The sequence below is a fragment of the Delphinus delphis genome, chromosome 3, assembly GCF_949987515.2.
Source record: "Delphinus delphis chromosome 3, mDelDel1.2, whole genome shotgun sequence".
Classification (NCBI taxonomy): domain Eukaryota; kingdom Metazoa; phylum Chordata; class Mammalia; order Artiodactyla; family Delphinidae; genus Delphinus; species Delphinus delphis.
Window position 1 is genome coordinate 45,886,879 of NC_082685.1, and position 26,534 is coordinate 45,913,412.

At 51.0% G+C, this 26,534-nt stretch overlaps 1 protein-coding gene across 1 annotated transcript; it reads left to right on the top strand.

Moving 5' to 3' along the window:
• The first annotated feature begins 1,633 nt into the window (after positions 1 to 1,633).
• SPARC (secreted protein acidic and cysteine rich) lies at positions 1,634 to 24,911 on the top strand. The gene is made up of 10 exons (XM_060008490.1): positions 1,634 to 1,760; positions 12,070 to 12,139; positions 13,864 to 13,926; positions 14,523 to 14,610; positions 16,008 to 16,129; positions 17,937 to 18,057; positions 19,817 to 19,950; positions 20,828 to 20,976; positions 23,045 to 23,193; positions 23,679 to 24,911. Exons 2-10 carry the CDS (start codon positions 12,083 to 12,085, stop codon positions 23,705 to 23,707), a joined length of 912 nt encoding a protein of 303 aa, XP_059864473.1. The 5' UTR covers positions 1,634 to 1,760; positions 12,070 to 12,082; the 3' UTR covers positions 23,708 to 24,911.
• The last annotated feature ends 1,623 nt before the right edge of the window (positions 24,912 to 26,534 follow it).

Below are 26,534 nucleotides of genomic sequence, written 5' to 3' on the forward strand. Positions count from 1 at the left end.
CTATGCCTGTGAGAGAGGGGGTCAGGAAGGGCCTCTCTTAGGAGATGACATTAGAACAGAGACCTGAAGGGTGAAAAAACTCCAGGTACACACAATCAGATGGAGGAAGTTTCCCGGCGGAGGTAAGAGCAAGTGCAAAGATCTTGGGGTGAGAATAACGTTGTGGTTGTTGAGGAAATGAAAGGAAGCTAGTGTGGTTGGAGTAGAGTAAAAAAGGAAGAGAGGGCTTCCCTGGTGGCGCAGTGGTTGAGAGTCCGCCTGCGATGCAGGGGACACGGGTTTGGGCCCCGGTCCGGGAGGATCCCACATGCCGCGGAGCGGCTGGGCCCGTGAGCCATGGCCGCTGAGCCTGCGTGTCTGGAGCCTGTGCTCCGCAGCGGGAGAGGCCACAACAGTGAGAGGCCCGCGTACCGCAAAAAAAAAAAAAAAAAAAAAAAAGGAAGAGAGTGGCAGCAGGAGAGGATGGCCAAGGAGGTGGAGGCCATATTGTATAGAAGTTTATGAGAATGTTCTCTGCCTTCTCCCTTTCCATGTTATTCAAACCCAGTTCATGCTTTGAGAGCCACCTATTCCAGGAAGCCTTCTCCACCTGCTCCAACTCAGAGATCCTGCTACTCTGAACCCCTGGGGATAGACCTCAGAGTCTGTACTCCTCATGTGAGTGGGTGGATGCCTAAGGCATGCCCTCTCAGCAAGATTCAAAGCTCCTTGAGGACAAGGACCAGATATTAATTCTTATACTTCTCAAAGTGCTAGGCCTGCACTCATAAATATTCAGACACTCATCAGTATTCTCATAAATATTCAACTGAGACCTGTTGCACCGAGAAGCTCATGCAGCCTGAGTGAACCAAGCTGAATGTAGAATCAGCCTGCCCACCCCACTTCTAGCCACGTGATCTTGAGCACGTAACTCAGGCTCTTTGCGCCTCTGTTTTCTGATTAGTAAAACAGGCATAATAACAATACCTATGAAAATTCTAAGTCCTCAGTAAACCTTGGCCATCGTTACCTCTGTGATTGTAGTCGATATCATCAATTACCTTATCTGTTCTATACTGATGACATAGATCCCCCAGCTAGAAAGCTAACCCCTTCTGTGTCCATTGCTGGTGCAGCTAGAGTTTGAGTGGCTATTTTTAGACCATATCCCGAATCATCAGCGATGACGCATCAATGGCAGCTTCTCTAGTCTGTATAGAGGCGAGTCCTAGCCTTGCCTCTGTCGCAGATACACCCCCCTCCAATTGCTCTGCCCTCCTCAGCACTGACTAATGTTAGGGAGGCTCTTGTAAAGATCACTGGTCATACAATCAAGACCCTTGGGCCTGGCTCTGCCCCTGGGAACCTGGGGTGATCCCTTGCCTCTCCAGGCCTCAGTTCCCCTCTGAACAAGGAGGAGGCTGTTCTAGGTGATTCCCGCCGCCCCTTCTAGCCCTGGCGCACCGCTCCGTCTGTCTGTTTAGGCAACGGCTCCAGAACCCATGTGGCAGGCGGGGGTAGGGGAGGTGGGCCATCCTGACCCACAAGGAGAGGAAGAAAGAAATGGAAGACAGAGACAGCTTTGGCTGTGGGGAGAAGGGGAGGGGAAGGGAGGGGAAGGAGGAGACACAGGAGGAGGAGGGACCGCGGGGTGGAGGGCGAGACCCAGCCCAGAGCTCCGAGTGGTTTCCTGTTACCAGGCTCTAAACCCCTCACATTCCCGCAGACCTTCAGACTGCCCGGAGCTCTCGCCTGCTGCCTTCCTGCCTGCCACTGAGGTATGCAAGACCCCTGCCCTGCCCGTCCCTTCTCTAGTCCCATAACCCCTGCACTCTGGTTCACTCCGCAACTTTGTGTACAGGGGAGGGGAAGCTATGCCGGGAGGTCTCTTGGATCAGAGACAGGGATGTGCATCTCCTTTGCTCCATCATTTCTCTCCTTAAGGGACCACGGATTTGCTGCCTGTCGCTTTTCAGGATAACTTGGTCTCCCTTTTAGGTTCGCAGAAAATAATCAGACTGTCTTTGAGGGAGTCTTTTCTCTCTGTCTCTCTCTGTGTCCGTCTCTCTGGTTTCAGAGGCTGCCTTTACAAATGTGGCAGCCTCTTCCTTTCCTGGGAATCTGATCTGGGCACAGCTGCAAGAGGAACCGGCCGGCAGCAGAGTCTGCCCTGCTTCCCATTCCAGAAGAAGAAACTTCCTAGACTTGGTTCTTGGTCAGCGGCTCTGTTTTCCAAAAGAGACTTTGCCTGAATGATACATTGATCTCTGGAAGGCAAAGGGGGAGTCTTCATTTTTAATCAGCACCTCTGGGAAGGCTCCTGTTTCCCTGGAATTTCTCCCCTCTCAAACCCCGTCCTCCAACACACACACACACACACACACACACACACACACACACACACACTCACACACACACACTGATTCCGGTGCCATTCACCCTGAAATAGCACTATCAGACAGTCAGTCTTATCCTGGGTTCCCTGGGGTGTAAACACAGGAAATGGTCAGCAGTAGCCCTCTGTGTATCTAGATCTGAAGACCCCAGACATCTGATATGGTCCAGCTGAGGCACTGGGTCTGATGGGAGGCTGGGTGGGGGGATGTGCTGTAAAGAGTGGAAGGGAGGAGGAAAGATGGAGAGGGTTCCAGGGCAACCTTCTCACACCTTGCTATGAGAATCTCAAACGCTACACAGGCTGGTGTTAGGTCTTCTTCGGTCTACGGCTCCACTGGCTGGTTGAGAAGTGGACTTCCTGAGTCCCTGAGGACACCGAGAGAAAAGGGGGCATTGGGGGAGGCATGCCGTCTAGGAAGCCCACTCTGCCCCAAAAGAAACAGAGAGGCACACATTTTCCTCCGGAAAATTCTATTCTATGCAGAACACATAGAGAAAGTGTTTTCTCTGGGGTTAAACTTCTATACACCCCAAGTGCTGACAGTAGGGTGAGAAGCACATCAGAAGCAAGGTGGCAGACCGAAGGCACACATTTTATGTGTGATCTTAGGTAAGTGTCTCCTCTGGACTTAGTCTCCCTGTCTGTGAAGTAAGAGGGGTGGACTTGATTGATGGTCTTTGGGGTGCCCGGCGTCCTCTGAAACTTTCAAAGGAAGGTCTCTTAAACCAGAATCCACGGACTAGCTTTTGAATAGGCTTAAAGGCACCTGCAAACCCCTTAAATTTGTATATACAGTAGTGTGTGTGTGAGAGAGACAGAGAGAGACAGAAAGAGGCAGAGACAGCAGCAGTGTAGAAGAGGGTGTTCACAGCCTTCGGTCTTAACATATTCTCAAATGGACGCTGACCCTCCAGGTAGCCGGAGGGCATGATGTGGAAGATGGAGTGGGTGGGTACTGGAAGCAAAGGTGTTTTTGCAGGAGGATGAAAAACTGAAACGGGAGTGGTTGAGGGAAGAGAGAGTTAACTCAGCCATCAGCTGCCACATCGACAAAGCCTGGAGCGGAGGGAGGGAGGGTGGGGAGGAAGGGGGCGGTGCCTGGGGAAGGAATCAACTTTTGAAACTTTTTCCAAGTCCCACCCACCAAAAGGCTCTTCTTTGCTATGACTCACTCTATGAGGAATGCGAGTTGCCACGGCAACCTTTTTTTCAGGGTCTCTGCCTGCTGGCTGGGGACTCTAGAAACACTTAGAACATCAGGCTCAGTCTGAATGTCCCCCACTCCACTCTGTCCCCAAACACCAGGACAGCAAACTCTAGGTCCTGCCCGTCTGATCTCCCAGCACCCCAGGGCAGCTGTGAGGCTGTGATGTGCTTCCCGCTTCCTAGACAGGCAACTTGAAGACCTGAGTTTCAATTCCACCTCTGCCTCTAAAGTGCCATTTGACCTTGAACTAATGGCTTCTCCTTTCTGAGCCCCAGGTTCCTCTTTGGTTAAAAAGCAATAACAGCACCACCTCAAAGGGATACTGTGTGGACAAAACAGGGTGATGCACAGCGAAGCACTTGCTACACTGTGGCCCTCCCACTTAATCAGATGGGTTTTTAGAACTGATGAGTTTATGGCATCCAAAGAGTTGAAATCATCCCCAGCTTTTTTGTCTGGCAGCTTCATCATCTTGGGGTTTGGATATAACTTCCCTTTACTAAAAGTGCCGACAGGCACATTTAAACGAAATAAATATTGTTCAAATTCTTTTGATTTGGGCATCTTCTTGAGTATTTCCCAAGAGTGTTGTACGCTCCAGTGTGGAAAGAGCATTGGCCAAGGCAATGGCAGAGGTGGATCCTAATTCACAGTGAGTGACATTTGGAAAGACACTTCCCCTCTCTGGACCTCAGTTTCCCAATCTATTAAATGGGGAATGTAACCTAGATGGTCTCCAGGTACCCCTCCAGCTCTGAAGTCCTGTGAACCTAAATGCCAGGTGCTGCTTTCATTAGAAGGAATAGTTGGGCTACATTTTTAACACCTCCTGGCCCCCTAGTTGAAAAAGAAACAAGAGAGGATGGGCTAGGGGGTCTTGGGTTACATAACAGTCCTGCTAAAATCTTTATCCATCTCTAGAGACTTGTCAACCAATAGCATGGCTGGGGTTTGCTATTCACAAGAGCAGTCTTCCTTGCTGAAAATAAGCTATAAATAGAAAAGGATGGTGGAGGAAAGAGCTGAGGATGTGAGGTAAACAGGAAAACATTTTAGTTTTGAGGTTATTTAGATAGGTAGCTATGTGTGCAGAGATAAAAAACCCACGAGGATGCCAAATATATAAACATTGATTTCACCAACAGGCACCCACTGGCATAGCTAAAAATAAATGTCTCAATACATGAGCAGACACAGAAGGTCATGCACTCAAAGCTCTCCCTGAACGATACCCTGACTCCCAGACAAGGCCCAGGTGTCCATTTTGATGCATATGCAAACTCTGACCCTCACCAACACAGGCTGAACCCGACAGATGCCGGGTCAAGTAGACATGCACAGAGTCGCACACACAGCTTCACGCAGAGGTCCTCAGGGCCATAGGTCACTCATACAGATACACAACTGCTGTTTGTAGCCACACACGTATGGGCACAGCCAGCTCTAACTATAGGCCATGGCAGGGAGACAGACTCCTGACCGCCTGTTACATATTACAGACAGAAATTGAGACTCAGGAAGGGAGAATAACTCACTTAAGGTCACACAGCAAACTGTTGCCTAAGCCACACTTTCAGATGTCTGGAAACATCCAGATGTTCAACGCGTGTTCTGTTTGTTTCATCTGAGCAGGCTGGCATCCTCCATACACTCCTGCCTCTAGAGGCAATGAGCCCCGCGAATAGTAAGTGATGAGCAGGACTTCTTTCTCTCCTTTGCTGGCCTGCCATGGCCTAAGCCAGCCCGCATGGCTTTGTCATCAGGGCAGCAGGATGTGGCTAAGGGGCGGCTGCTCATTTGCTTCCTTCTGGCTCCCTCCCTAACCTCCTCTAAAGGAGGAAAGGGAAGGCTGGAGCTGAGTTTTCAGCCAACCCTGGGGATGAAAGAAATTACTTTTTCTCTACAGCACAGAGCCTGGGTCCTGACCCCAACCCTGAACTCAGGGACAGCTGGGCTGTGCAGGCCCAAGGCCAGCAACCAGTGACTTGACAGAATTATTTAGAAAAACAGCCTCCTTCTCACCCAGAAGATGTCTTAGACAGGAAATTAACTCTGCCCTCACTCATCAAGCTATAGAGCTTGATATCTATAGCGAAAATACAAATGGAAATAGCAACTCTCTCCAGAGCTGGGTTCTTTCAGAAACTTGGTATTAATTAACCCATCTCATCTGTGGATCCTTCTGGGCCATCTTGTGTTGGTCATAGCCTTAGGATCCTGACTTGATCAGATGAAAAATTAAAAACGCAAACATCTGGATGTTTCTGAACATCTGGGAAGTTTAGCTTGCCATCTGACCTCGAGTGAATTATTTTCCTTTTCTGATTCTCAGTTTCCCTATGTCTAAAATCAGAAGCATGGCAAAGAGATTTCCCATGGCTTGACAATGCCAATCCATTTGTAGCAGCTGCCAGAACTGTGTTCAGGATTTGAATGCCACTCTGGACTTTAGAGGAAAAGGTCGTATGATTGATTAGTAATGTCTGCCACGTGCACAGGAGGGGCAGGTGGAGGCATATATGCCACAGATTTGCTATCTTTAGGATGTGACAGCCTGGACACTTTGATGTTATTTTTCATCCCCTTCATTGCGGTCACCCAGATGCAGCAGTGGCCCCTAGGGGGAGCCAAGAAGGAGAGTCTGAAGCTCCACCCTGGGGCCTCTCCTAACCATGGTGAAACGTGGCATCTCAGATGTGTTTATAGAACCTCAGTCAGATTGATTCTAGTCTCACACTCTGGGGCTACTTCTGAGTTGCCTCTGAAGCTTTTCAAAGCTAGGCTTGAGCACTCATAATACCCTAAAAGTTTCCCTTAGCTTCTTCCCTTCCAGCAAGAAATGTTAGAAGTGGAAGCAGGGAGTCAAGGGGCAAGTTGGGAAAGGTGGTATTCTGAAAGATTTCTGCCTCAGTTGACTCAGAATGTCAGGGCTGAAAGGAACCTTAGGGACCCCCTGGCCCCAAGGGCTTCAAACTCCGTTCATGAAAGAACCTAGAGGCATTCCAAGGTGTCTCAGGGGGTGTCCAAGTGTACAGGATTTCCAGCCCCCATCTCAACACCGCTTTCACCTGCTTTTTATTTTTATTTTTTTTAATTTCAAGCTAATTCATTGAATAGATAACAGTACATTCACATGTTCAACAAATGCAAGAGGCTCTTAGCTGTTTCAGATTTGGACTTTTGCAGAAGACTTCATTGAGAGAAAGAGCTCCTGGCTTGTATGTTGAATACACTGGTCTAAAAGATCCCCCTCATTGTGCAGATGAGTGGCACTAGGTGAGGTCCAGGGAGTAGAGGAGCCTACCCTAACCTGCATGGTGAGCTGGGAGCAACATGGCCAAGACTCGAACCCAGGACCCGACTTCCACATCACCTCTGACTGGCTGCGTCTGCTCCCCCGGGGTGTGAGTGCCCATGTGGCTACACTGGCCGTGATGGTGCCTCTCTGGCCTGGCTCAGCCCTCCTTCTGAGTCCCAGCTCCCGGGCGGGCCTGGCTCACTCACGGGGTTCCTTTATTAGCCTCTACACTTGTTTTCCTCTCTTTGGGCTTGTTTACCAGGAACATGTGTTTTTTTGGAGCCCTTGTTTGCAAGCCAAACGGTGGAAGCAAGACGCCTGGTTTGCGTCAGCAGCTCAACTGAGAGGGCAGCCTGGGGCCGGCTCTGTCACTGTGCCCACTGGGGGCTGGGCTGGTGTGCCTGAGACCAAGAGGAGCAATGTCTCCTTTCTCCACCCCAACACCTTTTCTCCCTGGGCCACAGACAAAGAGCTGGTATTCTTGGCCTGGATTTTCAAGGGGGATGGAGATTCTGGGATCTTTGGATTTTAAGATGCTCTTCCATTGCTAACCTCTTGTATTCTCTCGGGCAAATCACCCATGAGCCTTTCAACGTAGGTGTGTTATTTGCATTTTACAGATGGAGACATGAATTGAGGCCCAGAGAAGGAAAGTCACTTTCTGAAGGTCACACAAATGCTAAGTGGCAGAGTCAGGATTTGAACCTGTATGTTCTATCCCAGAGCCCCTGGGCTTACCTTTCTACCATACTGACTCTATAAAAGTTGATAACCACCCTGTCTCATATGGTAGCCACTAGCCACATGTGGCTACACAGATTTAATTAAAATGAAATACAGTGAAAACTTCAGCCCTTCATTTGCACTAGCAACATTTCAAGTGTTCAATAACCACTGGTGGCCAGTAGCTACCATATTGGACAATGCAGATATAGAATATTTTCATCATCTCAGAAAGTTCTATTAGACTGCATTGCTCCATAAACTCTTCTACTCAAATAAGATTTGATGATTGCATCTCACATTCTGTGTTTCATGTTCTTAGGGGTCTATGATTCTAAGACCCACGATCTAAAATTTTATGATTCTGAGATTTTCCCCAGTTCTGACGTTCAGGGACTTTTCAGTGTCCAGCGAGAGCCCAAAGGAGGCCCGTTATATTTTGAGGGAGATGAACTGGGGGCACTGGCTGTACTTTTCCATCCCCAGAGAAGTGACCTCAGCTTCGGGTCCTGCTGGCAGCCAAGGATGGGTTTTCAGCCATCTCCAGAGCAAATAAAGGCAAAAGGAAGGGACTGGATGTACGGAACGGGAGGCAGGACAGGCGGCGGGGTGGGAGTGAGCAGTGTCTGCATCTGATGACCACTGAGCCAAGGGAAACACACCTCCTGTCCCCCTCATCCCCCCACCCCCCCCAGGCTCCTTTCCTTCCCTGTAACTTGGGCCAGTTCGCAGCCCAACTGGGCCCCCTTCAGGTGAGCACCTAGGGAGGGAGCTGCCACAAAGGGAAACAGTGTGTGAGGTGGAGGGCACGCCAGTGGCAGAGGGGGGCAGCCTGGGTCCTCATTCAGCCCTGCCGCTCGCTTCCTGGGGCTCTGGGCAGGTTTATTCCCCGGCTCCTCCGGCTCCGGGCCTCAGCCTGCTCTCCTGTGTTAGAAGGCAGAAAGACATGCCTTCAGCCCCCAGTGGGATGCCGGATTATGAAGACATTTTGAAAAGGATAAACACAGGTGTCATTACAAACTAAAGAGATACAAAGAAGGGAGTTTTCATTTAAAATTGCTCATTTATACAAAAGTATTTTTATTTTCCCTGGGCACGCCAGACCTAGGTTTGATTGGCAAAGGATGGGTACACAGCTGATAATTTCTGGATGCTGGGGTTTGACCCTGTGTTCTGACCTTGCTGGCATTACTGATGCACCCCCTTAGCTTTGCAAGATGGGTGCCTTGCCTCTTCGGCCAGTGATGGTTTACAGAATCTCCAAGAGGGAGGTCATAGGTATGCAGGGAGTATGGTCGCGCATCCGAGAACAGTCCAGCTGCCCCCCTTTCCTCCCATCCCATCATCTGGAGGGAGAGGGTTCTGGGACTGGTGAGGTAGCACTGGGCACTGGGCAAAACCTCAAATTTGGAGAATAACTCCTCCTCCAAGATTTCGTGTCCTTTTCTTAACACTCTCGCTTTCCGCTTTTCTCTCCCACCCCACTCCCATCTCCGAGCATGACCCCTGTGAGGCCCAAACCAACACCATGGGAAGGGAGTTTGTCAGCTTGGAAGGGGCCTGCATGTTGCCTGACTTTCTCCCTCTCAACCTCAGTCTCCTCATTGTGACAGCAGGACTCAGAGCCCTCCCATGCCTGCCGGTGTGTCAGAGGCTCCAAGGGGACAGAGGACTATATGGGAGGCCTTTAGAAACTATAAAGTGCTGTAAGATGTAGAATTATTTTTCTCTTCCGGCTGCAGCACCAAGGATGGGGGTGGCAGAAAGGGTCAGTGTCTCCCTGGGAAAGAGCGCAGGTGGTGAGGCAGGACAGACAGAAGAGCTGACCCACAAACCCTTCCCTGGTCAAAGATGAGCAGTTCCTCTGCTCATATGAAGGACACAGACTCTGGAGACATCAGTCTTCCTGGCTCTCCAACCTGAAGCTTATTTCATTTCCAGTCCTAGTTGGGCTGTTTCTCTAAGGATATGTCTTCTCTGCAATTGGAGCCCAGACGAGATGACTTTTTTTGTTCCTGCTACGAGTCTCACTTTGACCCTTCAACTTCAAACAATCTCAGACAAGCCCTTCATTCATGCTTTCTCTCCTGTTCCCTTCGTCCAAAGCCACATACGGGCGTTGTTTTGCTTGTCTCTTCCAAATGTGGAAGGAAGAAGGGAGATTTTTCTACCTCAAGGCTTGCGGGGAGAGGGGGGAAGAAAAGCATACAGCTGTGTGAGGGGAGGAACGTTCCCAAAACTGCCTGGAAGGGGAAGACTGGATTCCTCTGGGAGTTGGGGACATCGTGAGGCAAAGCCAAGCTCCCAGGTTGATATTTTAAAATTTCTGTTGGTTTTATTTCTTGTATACTCTATGAAATAGTGAGGTTTAGTGTCTATTTCAATCCAATAAGGGACCATTATGAAGTCTGCCCTTCCCCTGTCTGTTTCCCCAAATACCATAATCCAAGTTAAAATGGAGGATATCAGAGGAGAGGATGTATGCCTAGACCAGCATATGCTGTGACAGTTTAAGGGCATCTTAAGGGCCCAGGCTACTGCAGTGTTCACCTAGTCTAACCCTCTCAACAGAAGGGGGAACCAAGGTCTAGAGAGGATGAAGGATTGAACCAATACACCAGGTTAGTATTTCGACAGAATCAGAATCCCTGGTATTTAGTTCCAAGCCAAGTGTTTCTTCCACGATGCCAGGGTACCTCCCACCAAGGTGCTTGGTCAGTTGAGAAGTCTTGGGAGGAACTAGGGATAATGGGACTGATATGGAAGTTTTTGGGGACAAACGAGGGAAGATACGGTTGTTGCTCACCTTGGCTAAAAGCTGCTTGGGGGCAGAGGGAGCATGCTTGCCCTCTGTGGCCACAGAAGGACCATCAGAGTAGACCAGGAGAAGCTTGAGGGAGGCAAACTGAACAGTATAAGGAAGACCTTTCTAAAGCCATTTGGAAACGGAAGTCCATTCAGTTAGAACAAGAAACGAAATGTCCCCACCATAGTTCCTCAGTTAGGGATGGCATTTTGGCAGTGAACCATCAGAGGAGATTCTGTTCCAAGATTCCTTCCAGTCATGAGATTGTTAGAGTCGAGAGCTCAGCATCTAGAGGAAGGTCATAGCAGTGACCAGGGCAGGAGAATTTTCTAGATCTCAGCAAACATCCTTTAACCGTGAAGGGGAAAGGGAAGGTACCATGCAACATATGTAAGCATTTGGATATTAGTTCTCACACAGGATCCAGAGAACTACCATCCTCCTGGATAAGTGGAGGAAAGTATGGCCACAAGTTCCACTGGCCACACTCAAAAACTATTGTTCTTTGTTTAGAATGTAGATCTCATTGTCTCAAATTGGCAAGAGGTTGCTGCCCGTTAGCTTCTCTTATTAGAGATGGGAAGGAAGCAGAAGGAAGAGGAGGGGAGGAGGAGAGTATGGGGTATAGGAAGAAAACAATCCTAGAACACCAGGGATTGAAGGGACCCTCGAACATGATCTGATTCAGCATTGCCCAGACTTGACGAATTAGCCAATCACCTTTGTCGAATCACTTTTTAAAAACTTAAGTAAATGTATTGAAGGGACTTCCCTGATGGCGCAGTGGTTAAGAATCCGCCTGCCAATGCAGGGGACACGGGTTCGAGCCCTGGTCCGGGAAGATCCCACATGCCGCAAAGCAACTAAGCCCGTGCGCCACAACTACCGAGCCGGCACTCTAGAGCCCGCGAGCCACAACTACTGAGCCTGTGAGCCACAACTACTGAAGCCCGCACACCTAGAGGCTGTGCTCCTCAACAAGAGAAGCCACCGCAATGAGAAGCCCGCGCACCGCAACCAACAGTTGCCCCCACTCACTCCAACTAGAGAAAGCTCGCGTGCAGCAAGGAAGACCCAACCAGCCAAAAATAAAAATAAATAAATAAATTGTAAAAATAAATAAATAAATAAATAAATGTATTGAGAAAGGAGACTTAAGATCACTACCATAAATGGAAAAATCTGTGTACCTTTGTCATAAATAGAAGGAAACTGTAAAACTAAACACAAAGGAGACAAAACAAATTTATCGAATTCCAGCTGGATGTAGTTTCCTGTGGAGGCTCTGAGCCAGAGGCATACTCTCCGTTCAAAAGGGATGAGTGTTAGGTGTTAAAGACACATTAGCACCAAACTGAGACTCTCTCATATAATCAGGATTGAAAGAGAAATGAGTAGAAGCAACTTACTCCCGTGTCTTTCACTATCCTTTAACATGGACCACCTAAAATTACCTTGCCTATCACAGGAATTCAGCGTCAAGAACTCTCCATCGAGCATCCTGCCCCTTGGGGACTTCCCTGGCGGTCCAGTGGTCAAGACTCTGCACATCCAATGCAGGGGGGTGCGGGTTCGAGCCCTGGTCAGGGAACTAAGATCCCAAACAAAAAGAAACCTCCCCCTCACTGAACTCTCCGTCTCTCTCCTCCCCACAGGGTTCCTAGCACCATGAGGGCCTGGATTTTCTTCCTCCTTTGCCTGGCCGGGTGGGCCTTGGCAGCCCCTGTAAGTACCTAAAGGTCACATCTGTTTGGTCTTACCTCCCATCACCAGACCAGGGGCATCGAATCTGCCAGCCCTAGATGCTCAGAAGGGACAGAGACTTCCCCATCTTGATGTAACTGTCTAATTTAAAAAAAAAAAATTTTTTTTCTTTAATAAGCTCCGAAGTAAAAGTGAATGAGGACCATTGGGTGGAAATTCCAGAGAAGAGAGATTTCCATGTAACATGAAGATGCACTTTTTAGCAATCAGAGCTTCCCAGAAAGGGACTAGAATTGCTTTAGAAGGAAGTGACCTGTTTGTCATATGAGGAATTCTAGCAGAGGGGGGGATGCTGATGGGGATGATGCTAGAAGGGATTCAAGCCACAGAGAGAGGCCTGGGTTAGTTTCTGAATCAGTGAGGGCTACTTGGTTGCAAGCAACAGACTCCAATCTGACTAAATTAGGAGGGAAAAGGATATAGGGGTAGATTATAAAATCCAAGGCCTTGGGGAGAACTAGAAAAGGGCAGCTCTGGGATCTGGGAGGTAAGATCTAATGGACGGTCATGGAGGTAAGATCTAATGGACCATCATGGAGGTGTTGCCATTTGAATGTCTCTACTTCGACAGTTTTCACATCTTGAGAAAATGTGCCAAGAAGATTAAAAAAATTCAAAGAGAGCCAATCTAGTTGAGCTTGGGTCCTGGGCCTGCTTCTTGGCCAAGGGACTGTGAGGCACCTTGACTGACAGGCCCTCCAAGAATCGCATGGAGAGGGCCAGCAGTGGTCATCCAATGCTACGCTGGAAGCTGTGACCAGAAGACGGAGGAAGAAACGTGAAGCGGGCAAAGAAAAGTTTTCCACCTATGATTCCCTCACCCTCTCTTCACTAGAAGGTGTGATGATGGTAGATGCTGGCAATCCTGATCAGGCAGTGAGATTTTGGCAAAAGATCTGGCAAGTCAGCATCACTTTTAGAAGAAGCCCCAGCCAGCCAGGCACCTCAAAGTCATATGCTATCTTGCTTCTTCTAACTCCAAGTTGACTCCAAGAAGGAATCGCCAAATAATAATAATAATGATGATGATATCATGCTTGTGGGGAAGATAATGACCTCTGTTAAAATTCAGTGTTCATCCCCTCTGGGTCTCAGTTTTCCCATCTGTAAGATGAAGGGAGTTGGTCTGCATTAGCGGTTTTCACACTTCATGGGAGCCTAAGCGGCGGAAATGTTTTTCCAAGCCAAATCTTAGAAGCTCCAGATAGGGCTTCCCTGGTGGCGCAGTGGTTGAGAGTCCGCCTGCCGATGCAGGGGACACGGGTTCGTGCCCTGGTCCGGGAAGATCCCACATGCCGCGGAGCGGCTGGGCCCGTGAGCCATGGTCGCTGAGCCTGCGCGTCTGGAGCCTGTGCTCCGCAACGGGAGAGGCCACAACAGTGAGAGGCCCGCATACCACAAAAAAAAAAAAAAAAAAAAAAAAAGAAGCTCCAGATATAACTATAAAGGGAGGTGCTCCAGAGCCCCACAGGGCCCCCGTGTTTGGCTTCTCCTGTGCCTCATCCCTGCTCACAGAAGTCCCTGAGGGGCTCTGCTCATTGGAGACCCCCAAGTGCACAGCCTTGGGGGTCTCCAACGAGCCGCTCTCCTAACTCCCCAGCTTTAGAGGTCCAGGCCGAGGCACTTCAGCAGTGAAGCTGGCCTCGGCCCTGACCTCTCCAAACCCCATTTTCACTTCCCAACAGCAACAGGAAGCCCTGCCTGATGAGACGGAGGTGGTCGAGGAAACCGTGGCTGAGGTATCCGAGGTAGGTGGGGAGGGACCCCAGACCTGCGGCCCCTCTTTGCCATCTGCTCCCTGAGAAAGCCAAACAGGTGCTGTGGGTCTCCTGCTGGAACGGGCGCAGCACAGATGTAAATCCTGTGTGTCCCCCAATCCTGACACACTCCTGAATGCTCCCCAAACCTTCCACGGAACCTAACAGTTGGGAGCTATGATTTTGAATTTTGTTTACTTTTTAAGCCGTGGGACATTTTTTCGTAGATGATCGCCCACGGTCTTCCCCATATGTCAAACAGATGAAAGAGGAGCTGCTCTGGTGTGGCTGGAAGGGTGGAGAGCTTGGCACCCCCTCTTGCTCTGACCCCCCTGGCGGCCTCTGAGGCATCTCCCTAGAGCTCTGGGGCCCTAGAGGCACAGCGGCCTGTAAGATTCAGTCTCACTTCTGGACCTGGCAATTGTGCTCTCTGTGACCTGGGCCCAGTGCCCCTCTCCAGCTTGTCTCTCCCCATCCCTTTGTGGGTACCTGAGGCTCCAGGCAAGCGCCCTCCAGGCTTTGCCCCTTCCTTGCAGGTCTGGGATGGGGGTAGGGCCATTTGACTCATTCTTCCTCCTCCACCCCAGGTACCTGTGGGAACCAACCCCGTCCAGGTGGAAGTAGGAGAATTTGATGAAGGTCCTGAGGAAGCCGAGGAGGAGGTGGTGGCTGAAAGTAGGTCCCTTCCCCGTGTCTGGTCACATGAAGCCTCTGCCCTCTGCCACCTGGGCCTAAAAAGCGTGGGCCCAGCGTGCATGAAGTTCCTTCCCAAGGAAATGCAGGGTGGGGTCCTCGCTGAGAAACTGCCTTGACTGAAAGGTTGGGATTATTTTCTGGAATCTGGAAAGATCTATTTATAGCCAGGCCTTGAGTGTCAGGAAGGGAAGTTCTCCAGCTGCAAATGGCCTTCTCCCCTTATAGCCCTTTACTGTAATTCCAAAGTTGGGTTTCCCATTCCCACTGAGATTCCCAGTCCCATCTGGTCACTCGATGGCCCCAGAAGCTTTCACACGCGTGAGCTTATTTGATTTTCACACAGCCGTGGGGAAATAAGTCCTGGAAATCTGACATAACTCATATAAGCCTACCCGTGGAGTTAGCGCCAGGGCCACAGCAAGGACCCAGGGCCTCTGGCTCCCACCCACAGTGCCAGCATTCCCATCCCACACAGTGGAGATGCTCCGTACCCCAGGGGCTAGTAGCACAGACTCTGGAGGCAAAGCAAACAAGGCTTGCCTCCAAACCCCGCCTCTTTCTGCGATGCCCTCCGACAGCCTGCGAAGCTTCTCTGAGCCCAGCTTCCGCATGTCTTACTTGGGGAAGGGTGAAGGTGGTAGATCCTTGCCCCAGGGCTGTCAGAGGGTTATGAGATAAAGCAGAAGCGCCCTTGGCCCAGGGCCTAGCAGGGCAGGCATCCAACAAAGCATGACTATGATACCCCAGCCAAGCACCAGGAGGGAAAGGCTACACGGGCTCGCATCCTGAGGGCACAGAATATGCTCATTGGAGCAGAGGGGCGTCTACTGAGTCACGTTCCTTCCCCTCCACGCCCCTCATCCAGTGTCTACCAGACACAGGCAGGCTCTATTGTTCAGCGTGGGCCTTGGGGCTCTGCTCCCTTTTCCGCTACAGCCGCTCAAGTCTGTTTTGTTGGGCCTCACAGCTCCCTGGCTCCGTGACAACAGCTGACTTTCCAAGTCATTCTAGAAAGTCTATTCTAAAATCCCAAAATGCCTTGCGATGACTGATCCACCGACAGCTGAGGACACAATGGTTGCTTCCATCCTTGGGGGAGCTATATGGTACCTGGCGCTCCTGGGTCCCAGACTGAGCCCCCAGCCCCCCAAGTGTGCCTGGCCCTGACCTCAGACTGAGTCTCTAATCCCCAGACTGAGCCAACCGCTCCCCTACATGCCCATTGCTGGGTTCAGCAGAAGAGAAGGGAGGACGCAGGGCTGCTCAAAGCCCGAGTGGGGGCCACAGCCTAGGACTTCTGTCCAAGGATCCACTGTGGGGTGGGGTGGACGTGCTAGCCCGGGTGATGCTAACCGGGTGCCCTTGCGCTCTACCAGACCCCTGCCAGAACCACCACTGCAAACATGGCAAGGTGTGCGAGCTGGACGAGAACAACACCCCCATGTGCGTGTGCCAGGACCCCACCAGCTGCCCTGCCCCCATTGGCGAATTTGAGAAGGTGAGCCCTGAGGGACAGGGGCAGGGTGGGGGGCTGGGGTCCTCAGAACACAGAGCATCTGCCCAGAACACTGCTGGCTTGGTGGTCCCACGGGGCAGCTCCAGTCTCAGAGGTCCCCTCGCTAGGTGTATTCACAGCAAGTGAGTCGGAGGGGAGGCTCTTCCCGTCACTGGACTCTCCAGCAACCACCAGGAATTGACGTGACGCCACCAGCTTCCAGCTCTACTCAGACTCCAAAGGGAATGAATGCATCAACACCGCCAGGCACCGAGATAGGGGCTTTCTATGTGGGAGCAGCCTGGCAAAGCAGCAGGTCCGAAAATGTGCATTCTGGGTCAGACTGAAGGCTGACACCAAACCCCATCGCCACCACTTGTTAGTGTGGGATCTTAGCGATGTTCCACTCCAAGGTTTCTCACCTCTAAAAATGGGACAGAAATAGACTTTATCTCATAGGGCTATTGTGGGGACTTGTCAGATGATGTCTGGTACTTAGTAAGTTCTCAATATGTGCTATTTTTAAAAATCTTTCAAACCTGTTCATTGCACCTCCAGTAGGACTCAACCATCCATCCATCCATCCATCCAAGTAAATACTTATTGAGCACCCATGCATGTCAACCATTGTGCTAGTGGTAACCTAGCTCAGGGCAACAAATCGAGTACCAGTATCATTCCCACAACCTCCCACCTGGCTTCTCCATCTTCAATCTCTCCCCAGTACAGCTTATTCTCTGGGCTCCAAATTTTAGCATCTTTGTCAACTCTCCCCTCCTCGTCACCCCTTCACCCCCTACCGCACTGGTCACCAATGCCCATCAGTTCTCCCTCTGCAGTGATAATATAAGCAATAAGCGTGTGCAGGATGTTCAACGCAAGGCTCCCCTCCTCCTGACACAGCCACTTACTCTGCCACTGCCTTTGTTCAGCCCACGGCATCTCTGCTCCGCCACCCACTCATGCAGAGATTCGCTAGGAGGACCAACATAACTCAGCATACAGTTGCACTCACCGCTAAGACTTAAGGGTATGTAGCTGGATGAAAAGGGAACAAGATACAGGCAGAGTGTGGAGGAATCCATGCACAGTCTTGCTTACTCTTCCCCCTGCCATGAGGGGTCTCACAGAACCCACTCTTTCCCCAGCTACAAAGATGAGATGTAGCCACATGTGAGCAAGGCTTCTGCCCAAGGAAGCCCTTTAGAGACTCAGCACCCAACGTTTAACTGAGGGCTAGTCACACAGACATCCTCTCCCTAGCATGTACCCGAAGTCCAGACTCCAAGCAGGAAAACCGATGTTCAGCATGAACCATATTATTTGTACAAGCAATCTAGGCACAGTGCGCCACTTTCATCATGGTGGACAGTTTTCTAACAGTGCAGGGAATTGTTCACCAGCCACGTTTTCAGACGCCAGCCAAGGGCCAACCTCATAAGCACGCCTTTCTAAGGATAACAATCCCAGGCCTGCTGTATTAACTCTTCTGCACACCCTGCGCTTTACCCATCCTCACCTTCAATTCATCCTTTCCATATCTCCCAGGTTTGCTTTCCCATGTCTCAGCCCTGACAGTCATACCACAGCTCAGAGACCAGCAGTGGCTCTCAGCATGGGCTGAACATTGGCCTGGGAGCCCAAAGAGTAGATTCCTGTCCGGGCTCCACCACTAACTCACTGTATGACCCTGGGCTAATCACGTTCCTTGCCTGGCCTTCAGTGTCCCCATCTCTGAAATGGGCAAGGATGGCGGTACCAGCGAAGGGCTCTGGGAATGAGTGTGACGCCCTCTATGCTTTGCCGCCAGGTGTGCAGCAATGACAACAAGACCTTCGACTCTTCCTGCCACTTCTTTGCCACCAAGTGCACGCTGGAGGGCACCAAGAAGGGCCACAAACTCCACCTGGACTACATCGGGCCTTGCAAGTGTGAGTCTCTCCTCGGACCCTGCCGAGCCTCCCATCTCAGGGAGGAGGCACTGAACTGGCACGGATGCTGGCTCTGCCACTCCTGTGCTGTGTGCTCTTGGGCAGATCTCTTCCCCTCCCTGAGCCTCAGGGTTCCCACTTATAAAATGAGATGATTGTCTACGAATAGGTATCTGCGTGCAGGACATGTCCAGGGAAGAAGTGAGCAGTTGTGGGAGCACAAGATCAGGGAGGATTTCTGGAGCCCCTCACTAGCATCCGAGACAGCTCATTTCTTTCCTGTAAAGATGAGGAAGTTCTTCTATAGGGCTAACCACAATCTTTCCTGCTTCAACATGTGAAGCAAAAGTGATGTTCTACCTGGGCCTATAAAGTGTTTTAAAACTACTTGAATTTGAATGCTTTAAAATTGGGGCAAGGCTGTCAGTTCCCCTTAGGCCCTGTTACTCAATATTGTCATATCCTTGGCCATTTTACTCCATTACATTCCTGTCTGCCTGCATAAGACATATGATTCACCACCTTCTCCTAGAAACCTGGGAGCCGGGTGTTTGGCGGGAGGGATGCCAGGGTGTCGTCGGGCCCTTTGTTAGTGATCCCAGGTGCAATCTCAGCTGGCCGAGGCTTCTGCTTCACCGTGGCTGCCTCCCTATCATCTGAAACACCCGAGGCCACCTCTGCTCCCCTCCAAGACAACATCCACGTGGTGTGTCTGGTACATTTGGCACCAGATGACCCTGGGGAGGGCCCCTCACCTGCCTCAGGTGTGCAGCGTGCAGAAAGGTGGAGGAGGGGGAATGAGGTTCTCCTGTGGTCAGCCCTGCTCTCCCAGTTACGGGGCCCAGGGTGTGAAATGAGAAGGCACAGCCTAGAGAAGGAAGGCAGCGGGAGGAATGCTGGTAGGAATTCCTGGGCAGTGAGACTGACACACGTGCTGAGAGGCTCTCCCGTCCTCTGGGGCGTATCACTCACTCCCTCCAACTCCTAGCATCTCCCACCCATATCTTCTCTTCCATTCCCCAGATGCTGGTGAAGAAGGTTGTGGCCCTAATCACAAGAGGGGGCTTTCCATAGGTGAAAGGATGAGGGAAGGATGGACCCCTAGGCCCTCAGGCACCCACATGCTCTGGTGCTGGATGAGGCTCTGACAGTGTGGCCTTAGTCAAGCCCCTTCTCTCCACACGGACCTCTAATAAGTCCAACAAGAGGGAAGACTTGGATGAAATCTCCAGGTCTGACATTCTGGGATCCTAGGTTCCAAAGACCAGGATGGAATCGTATCGCTAAGAATGTTCTGGTGATCAAGCATAGCTGAATCCCCACCCCAGCTAAGCGGGGCCTATGGGTGGATGCTATCCCTCAGTATCCCAGCTTCAAACACCTCTCAAGAGGCAACATCATCATCGAGGGTCCTGGCCTCTTTTCAGGGCGCAACACCCAGAAAAATGCAAGAGCCATTGGAGGGAACCATTTCCCTCCGCAGATCAGATGAAGGTCAAGGGGACAGCAGACGTGCCCTTTGCACTTGCCCATTTGCAGAGTATTCTTCCCCCCACACAATCTCTTTTGTTCAAAATGTGTGAAGACACTGTGGCCCAGAGAGGCTGAGCCCTGTGCTTCAATCAAGGTCGCTGATTGAAGCTTCTTGCTGGAGGAGGGCGTGGGGTGTGGGGCAGGGAGAGCCGCCCAGCCAGCATGTTGGCCCTCAGGCAGGGAGAATCAGGGTCTGTGCTGACCATCCTTGTGCGTTGGACCCTAGACATCGCTCCCTGCCTGGACTCTGAGCTGACTGAATTCCCCCTGCGCATGCGGGACTGGCTCAAGAACGTCCTGGTCACGCTGTACGAGAGGGATCAGGACAACAACCTTCTGACCGAGAAGCAGAAGCTGCGAGTGAGTGTGGTACCTTTTCCTCCTGTCCCAGGGCCCCTGAGCTGGACACCTCCTGGCCCCAGGCTGGCTGGGATCCACAGTCCCATTCCTAGATCTAGACCCCCAAGTGTAAGCCCACATCCCCACTCCAACGAGTGCCTGTCTTCTGGGCGCTAGGACACAGACTCCTCCTTGCTGCCTTTGAAGGCTCCTAGAGTACATTCACGCCTTAAAGGCTCTGAGGAGTCCTGTAACAAAAAGACCTGCTGGGCTTCCCCGGTGGCGCAGTGGTTGAGAGCCCGCCTGCCGATGCAGGGGACACGGGTTCGTGCCCTGGTCCGGGAAGATCCCACATGCCGCGGAGCGGCTGGGCCCGTGAGCCATGGCCGCCGAGCCTGCGCGTCCGGAGCCTGTGCTCCGCAGCGGGAGAGGCCACAACAGTCAGAGGCCCGCGTACCGCAAAAAAAAAAAAGACCTGCTCACTTTGTCTCCATAAGAGACATAAATAACTTTATTCCCTTTTCCTTCTGAGTCTATGGATCTTAAACTTTAATGGACACACCAAGCACTAAGAGTACTGATAAATGCAACTTCCTGGGCCCCGCCTCAGGCCCACTGAATCAGTGTCTCTGTGAAGTGAGCCCCAGGAAGCTGCATCTGAACATATTCCCCAGTCATTCTGGTGTGGCGGCCCTACGGAGAGCCCTTTGAGATCGCCCCAGGCCTTCATTTTTGTGGTCGAGATGCTGGTACCCATCTACGCCACTTCCTTTCCTCATTTTGAACCGTGGCCTTGGCTGGCGTCCGCCAGCTCTGGCCTCCTGTCAGAGGGGGGAGGGGCCTTGACTGGTCTGCACAGCCTCCCCGGACTCTGTCCCACGCGTCTCTGCTCCCACAGGTGAAGAAGATCCACGAGAATGAGAAGCGCCTGGAAGCCGGGGACCACCCCGTGGAGCTGCTAGCCCGGGACTTTGAGAAGAACTACAACATGTACATCTTCCCTGTGCACTGGCAGTTCGGGCAGCTGGACCAGCACCCCATCGATGGGTAAGACCCCAGGCCCTCCGGATCCCGGGGAGTTGCTCTGGCTTGGCTCTGGAGTGGACAGTCATGGGTCAGCGTTGCTAGGTGCACTAGATGCGGTCAGAAAACCTCCCAGTGGCCTCTGCTGCTCCCAGCCCTAGAGCCCACGGTTTGCCTAAGGGCTGTGGCAGGAAGGGACAGGTGTAGGAGAAAGGATGCAGGACCAGGAGGGAAGAAAGCCATGAGACACTCCCTCCTGCCAGAAGAGGCAGAAGCTATTGGAACTGAAAAGCCGTCCTTAACCTGGTGAGTGTTGGCCTGGGGTATCCATTCACGAAGGGAGAGCGAGCTAGGAAGGAACGCCAGACTCCTCGGGGCGGCAGAGCCAAGGTGGGGCGGGCTGTGTGCTCACGGTCCTTCAGCAAGACCCTGAGACCCAGCCCTAACAGGGCAAACCGGCCCTGGAAGTTCTCAAGAAACTCACAGAGCCAGCCCCATCCCCAAGGCAAGCCCTTGGTTTGATTGCAATGAGTTAGGAAGTGCTGTGTAACTGCCCTGCAGGATAGGCAGGGAGCTGGTCAGTGAACAAACACTGAGTGTCTATTACACGCCCAGCACGATGCTAGGCAGGGGATTGAACAGTAATCGGAACTGACATGGCCCTTGCCCCCATGGAGCTCACACTCTGGGTGAAGATCAGTTTTTTCCCAATCGAAGGAAAAAGTAAAGAAGGCTCCTGGAAGTTGCAGGCGGAAGCTGGTGCACCTAGAGCTGAGCAGGGGTGGTCACCCTCACTACCGCCTTCCGGCCTTCTTTTGCTGTGTGTTCTTGGAGCAGCACGAAAAGGAAGGCCACCCTGCTCGCACGCTGTGCCCAGGGATGCTCCCCTCGGGGAAGCTCACCGCTCCCTCCTGGTCCAGCCCCTGTGCCTGGAATCTGCCCACCCTGTGGGTGATCCCGGGGGCCTGGGGTCTCCTGAGCACTGGGAAACTCCCTGCTGCTTCTCTCCCAGGCTCTTTCCGTGGCTGGGATCCATCTGAGTCATACTGTGGCGGGGAGGGCAGAAGTCAGGGGACATCTGGAGCTCAGGCTGAGCGAGGAAGGGGCCAGGAGGGAGGCTTCTGGATGGAGCTGCAAGGACTGTGAGTCTGGGAAAGCTCTTCAGCCTGGGTCAGGGGATCCATCCTTCCCCTCTCCTTGTCCCAGAGCTGCCTGGTGACCTTGCTTGGGTCCCCGCCCCTCTCTGGGGCTCAGTTTTCTCGCTGGTATACAATGAAGTGGGGGAGGGTTCAGTTCAAACATTGTGTGATTCCTTGCATGAGTTGGGTGGGGCAGGAGGGCCTGGGGTTCAGAGAGATAATTGGAGTCAAGTTGTAGTCCCTTGGGGAAGAGTGTTTTTTCAGGAAAACGAATTGAGGGCTCTGGGGAACAAGGAAAAAAAATCATACATGTGCTCTGGAGTCCAGGCCAGCTGGAAGGACAGTGGGAGAGAAATCAAAAGGCCTGCTTCTTACACATGACACAGTGTACAAACAATAAAGTTCCGTCCACCCTCCCTGCCAATCCCAGTCTCTTCCCACGCTCCTCCCCGGAAGTCAGCACTTTCTTCATTTTGATGCATCTCTTTTTAGCCTCTTTAATGTGCATTTGCAGCTGTAAAAACATGTGTCCACAGAAAACATGCATCGTTGTTCCATACCAGATTTTGATCTACCAATAGCAGAAATGCTGAATATTTTCAGTTTAAGTTTCTGTGCCCTCAACTCTTAGCCAATTAGGAAACCCATGCACCAAGAGACCCGTGTTATGAACCCACGGACATCAGAACAGAAAGGGCCCTTAGACATTATGGTCAACTCCTCCCCCTTTGAGGGAGGGGCAAACCGAGGCTCAGGGTGGGGCAGGGCTGTGCTCTCAGAAACACAGCAGGTCAGTGGCAGAGCTGGGGGGAGACCCAGGATTCTGGCTTCTCATCTCGCATTGAGCATCCTTGCCTTTGGCCCCGAGGGGCAGGCTCCCTGCCCCTGGCTCCCCATGCAGGGGTGTGGGGCTTTCTCAAGCTCTCAGGCTCTCCCCACCTCATCCCCTGCAGGTACCTGTCTCACACCGAGCTAGCCCCACTGCGTGCGCCCCTCATCCCCATGGAGCACTGCACCACCCGCTTTTTCGAGACCTGTGACCTGGACAAGGACAAGTACATCGCCCTGGATGAGTGGGCCGGCTGCTTCGGCATCAAGGAGAGTGAGTGTCTGGGCAAAGGGGCCGCCGTCCTCTCCCTCCCTCTTCGCTGCCCTCTCTGCCGTCTGCGTGTCTGTCCTCTCTGCCCATCTCTGCTCTCTGTGCCTCATTAACTTCTGTCTGCTCTCCCTGCCTGGGTGGGCCTAGCTCTCTCAGGCAGCTTCCTGATCCTTCTCTGTCCATCCATCGGTGTCTCCTTCTCTCTCCCTTCCTCGAGCATCAGCTCTCACTCTGTGTGTAGCACTACTTTGGAAACTGACGGGCACCTAGAGAGGAGACAGGGAGCGTAACTTGGCAGTGGGTGGAAGTGACAAGGACCGGCCAGGGAGGGGGAGACCAAAGTTCTCAGTCATAGGCTCCCTGGTTGACCTTGGACGGGTCACCTGGCCCCTGGTCCCGGGGATGGGTGGGATCCGCCAACTCTCTGGGAAGCACATCTCCATCAACACGGACCTCCAAGTCTAACGCTGCTGCTTCTTGCTTTACAGGGGACATCGACAAGGATCTCGTGATCTAAAGCCACGTCTCCACCTGCAGAACCAGATTCTTTCTCTTTGACCTTCCCCCTCCTGTTTTCCCCAATGTTTAAAATGTTTGGATGGTTTGTTGTTCTGCCTGGGGTCAAGGTGCTAATATAGACTTAAATGAATACATTAACGGTGCTAAACATGGAAATTTTAACCCAAGTCATGACATTCTTAGCTGTAACTCAGCTAACACGGCCTCTTACTCATCTACTAACGGTCCCACTTTTGTCTTAACCTTTGCACCTCTCTGCCCATCGTCTTAGTGGCATATAGGTGGAAATTTTGATCTGTTCAAGTCTGCCTTCAACACACGTTGCATCTTTAGATTTTCACTTTTCTGTTTGAAACTAATACTCACTGTATCAGACTTTGTGTTAATTTTATTTCAGGGTATTGGCTGCCAGGGGGGTCATCCCTACGTGGCCTGAAGTTGGGCAAAGGGAAGTAATAGACATGTGATGTTGGCAAGGACGTTTCTGGGGCTAGAGGATCAGTGGTGGGGAAAACCTGCAGAACCCACCAGCCAGAACCGTGGATAACAAATCTTGTTTGCCCGGGGCTGTAACTGAGAGAAAGAACCCAAGACTGTGTTCTGGGAATACATAAACTCTCACGTCAACCCGGTTCCTCACCATTCCCCACCCCCCTCACTTTTCAGTGCTGTTTCTTTTCATATTAGGCTGTTTGTTCAAACTTTTCAGAGCCGTGGACCATCAGTTCTCTAGAATCCACCACACCTCTGGGGGACAGATCACCACATTGTACAGGGCTGCTCCCCTCTGAACTGTCTTTGGGAGATGCAGGAGCAGGAGGGTGTTTCAGCCAGAAAGGCCAAAATCAAGAAGAGAGGCTCAGAATGTTGGAAAACAGAAAAAGTGCAGTTGGTGAATCGGTTTTGTTTAGGGTTTTTTTTTTTGTTTTTTCCTCTTTTTTCACATCTGGATGGCTGTCATGAGGGATCTTTCCTGTGGTTGCCAGCACGTTCCTCCTCTTCTCCCCCACCCCTCTCTTTTCTTTCTATTAATCAAAAGAAACTTCAAAGTCAATGGGATGGTCGGATCTCACAGGCTGAGAACTCGTTCACCTCCAAGCATTTCATGAAAAAGCTGCTTCTTATTAATCATGTAAACTCTCACCACGATGTGAAGAGTTTGACAAATCTTTCAAAATAAAAAGTACTGACTTAGAAACCGCCTTCCTGAGTGATTTTGCATGTGTCTTAGTGACCTCATTTCCCTGACACGCCAACACATGGACATTCGTGTCCATACACAACTGTACAAATGCAAAGTTTTGCAAACACACTTTTCTGCTTTTGTACACACACATACACACACACACAGGCTTGCTTATACACAGGGAATGCACGGTGCTTATAAGCACAGATTTAGCTTACTCTTAATTTTATGACCTGGGGGCTGACCTTTTTCACGACTGCACTTCATTATCAGAGCACCAGGCTAAGCAACTCTCTTCCTTCACTAACCACTCACTCATTCATCCAGCCATCCATTCAATAGATGTTTATGACATACCTACTCTGGACAGATCCCATTCCAGGTGCTATGGGCACAAATGTGGCAAAGCAGACAAAGCATTTGTTCTTCTGGCTTTTACAGCCTAATATGGAATGGGTTAAAAAATGTACAAATAAATATAAATTACAAGAGGTGATAGGTACACTGAAGGGAGAGTATAAGAAACCAGGAGTGTGTGTCACAGGAGGACACAGGATTATACTAGAGTCCCACTATCCCACATGGTAGCTACCACCCATGCATGGCTATTGAGATTTAAATTTAAATTAATTAAAATTCAAAACTGAGTCCCTCAGTCACCCTAGAGACTTTTCAAGTGCTTAATAGCAATACATGGCTAGTGGTTACCCTACTGAACAGGTAGATCCAGAACATTTTCATCAACACAGAAGGTTCTATTGGACAAGGCTGTTCTAGGGCTTCCTTAAGAAAACTTGAGCTGAGTCACAGAGGAAGAGAACGAATGAAGCGTTTGGAGGGGCAGAGGTGAGAGAGGGGAGAGGTCTGGGGAAGGGCGTTCCAGGCAGGGGGAACAGCACAGGCAAAGGTCTTGAGGGGGTGGGGCGCACTATGAATCCCACGCCAGTGTGGCTGGTGTGCAAAATGAGGGCTTATCCTGGATGAAACTGAAGAGGTGGACAGAGGCCAGACCCTGCAGTCTGCTAGGCCATGATATGGAGTTTGGATTTTATTTTTTTGTTTGCAATGGGAAATTGTTGGAGGGTTTTAAACCAGGAAAGAGACAGACAAGATTAGATTGGCTTTAAAAAGAACACCCTGGTTCTGGAAAGATAACGGCATCCTAAGTCCATAGAGCACATTTCGAAGCTCTTTTGTGCCCACCACGCTGGTGTGATATTTCAGGCTGGTGTTCCGAGGCACCCCTTCGAGACAGAGAAACAGGTCCAGGAAGTGTGCTCCGTTGCAATGGACCACAGAGCTAGGTCTTCAGATGCCAAGCCTAGAGTTGGTTTATTCCTCTCTTATTTTAAACTATTTTCAAACTACTAACATAATACAAACTCATTTAAAAAAATCATAAAACTCATCTCATAAACTTGTATTCTGGTGTTCTGTTTTCACACCAGAAGGAGGAGAGACTGGCCATTTGAGGAACTCAAGACCAGCACTAGTCTCATAATCTCTGGGAATCTAGGCAGAGACTGATAGCGTAAATTTCGGTAACGGCTCATTCATTCATTCGATGACGTTCACCAGATGCCTGCACTATGCTAGGCATGTCCTATGTTCTCATGAGTAAGCTCGGGCATGGCCCCTG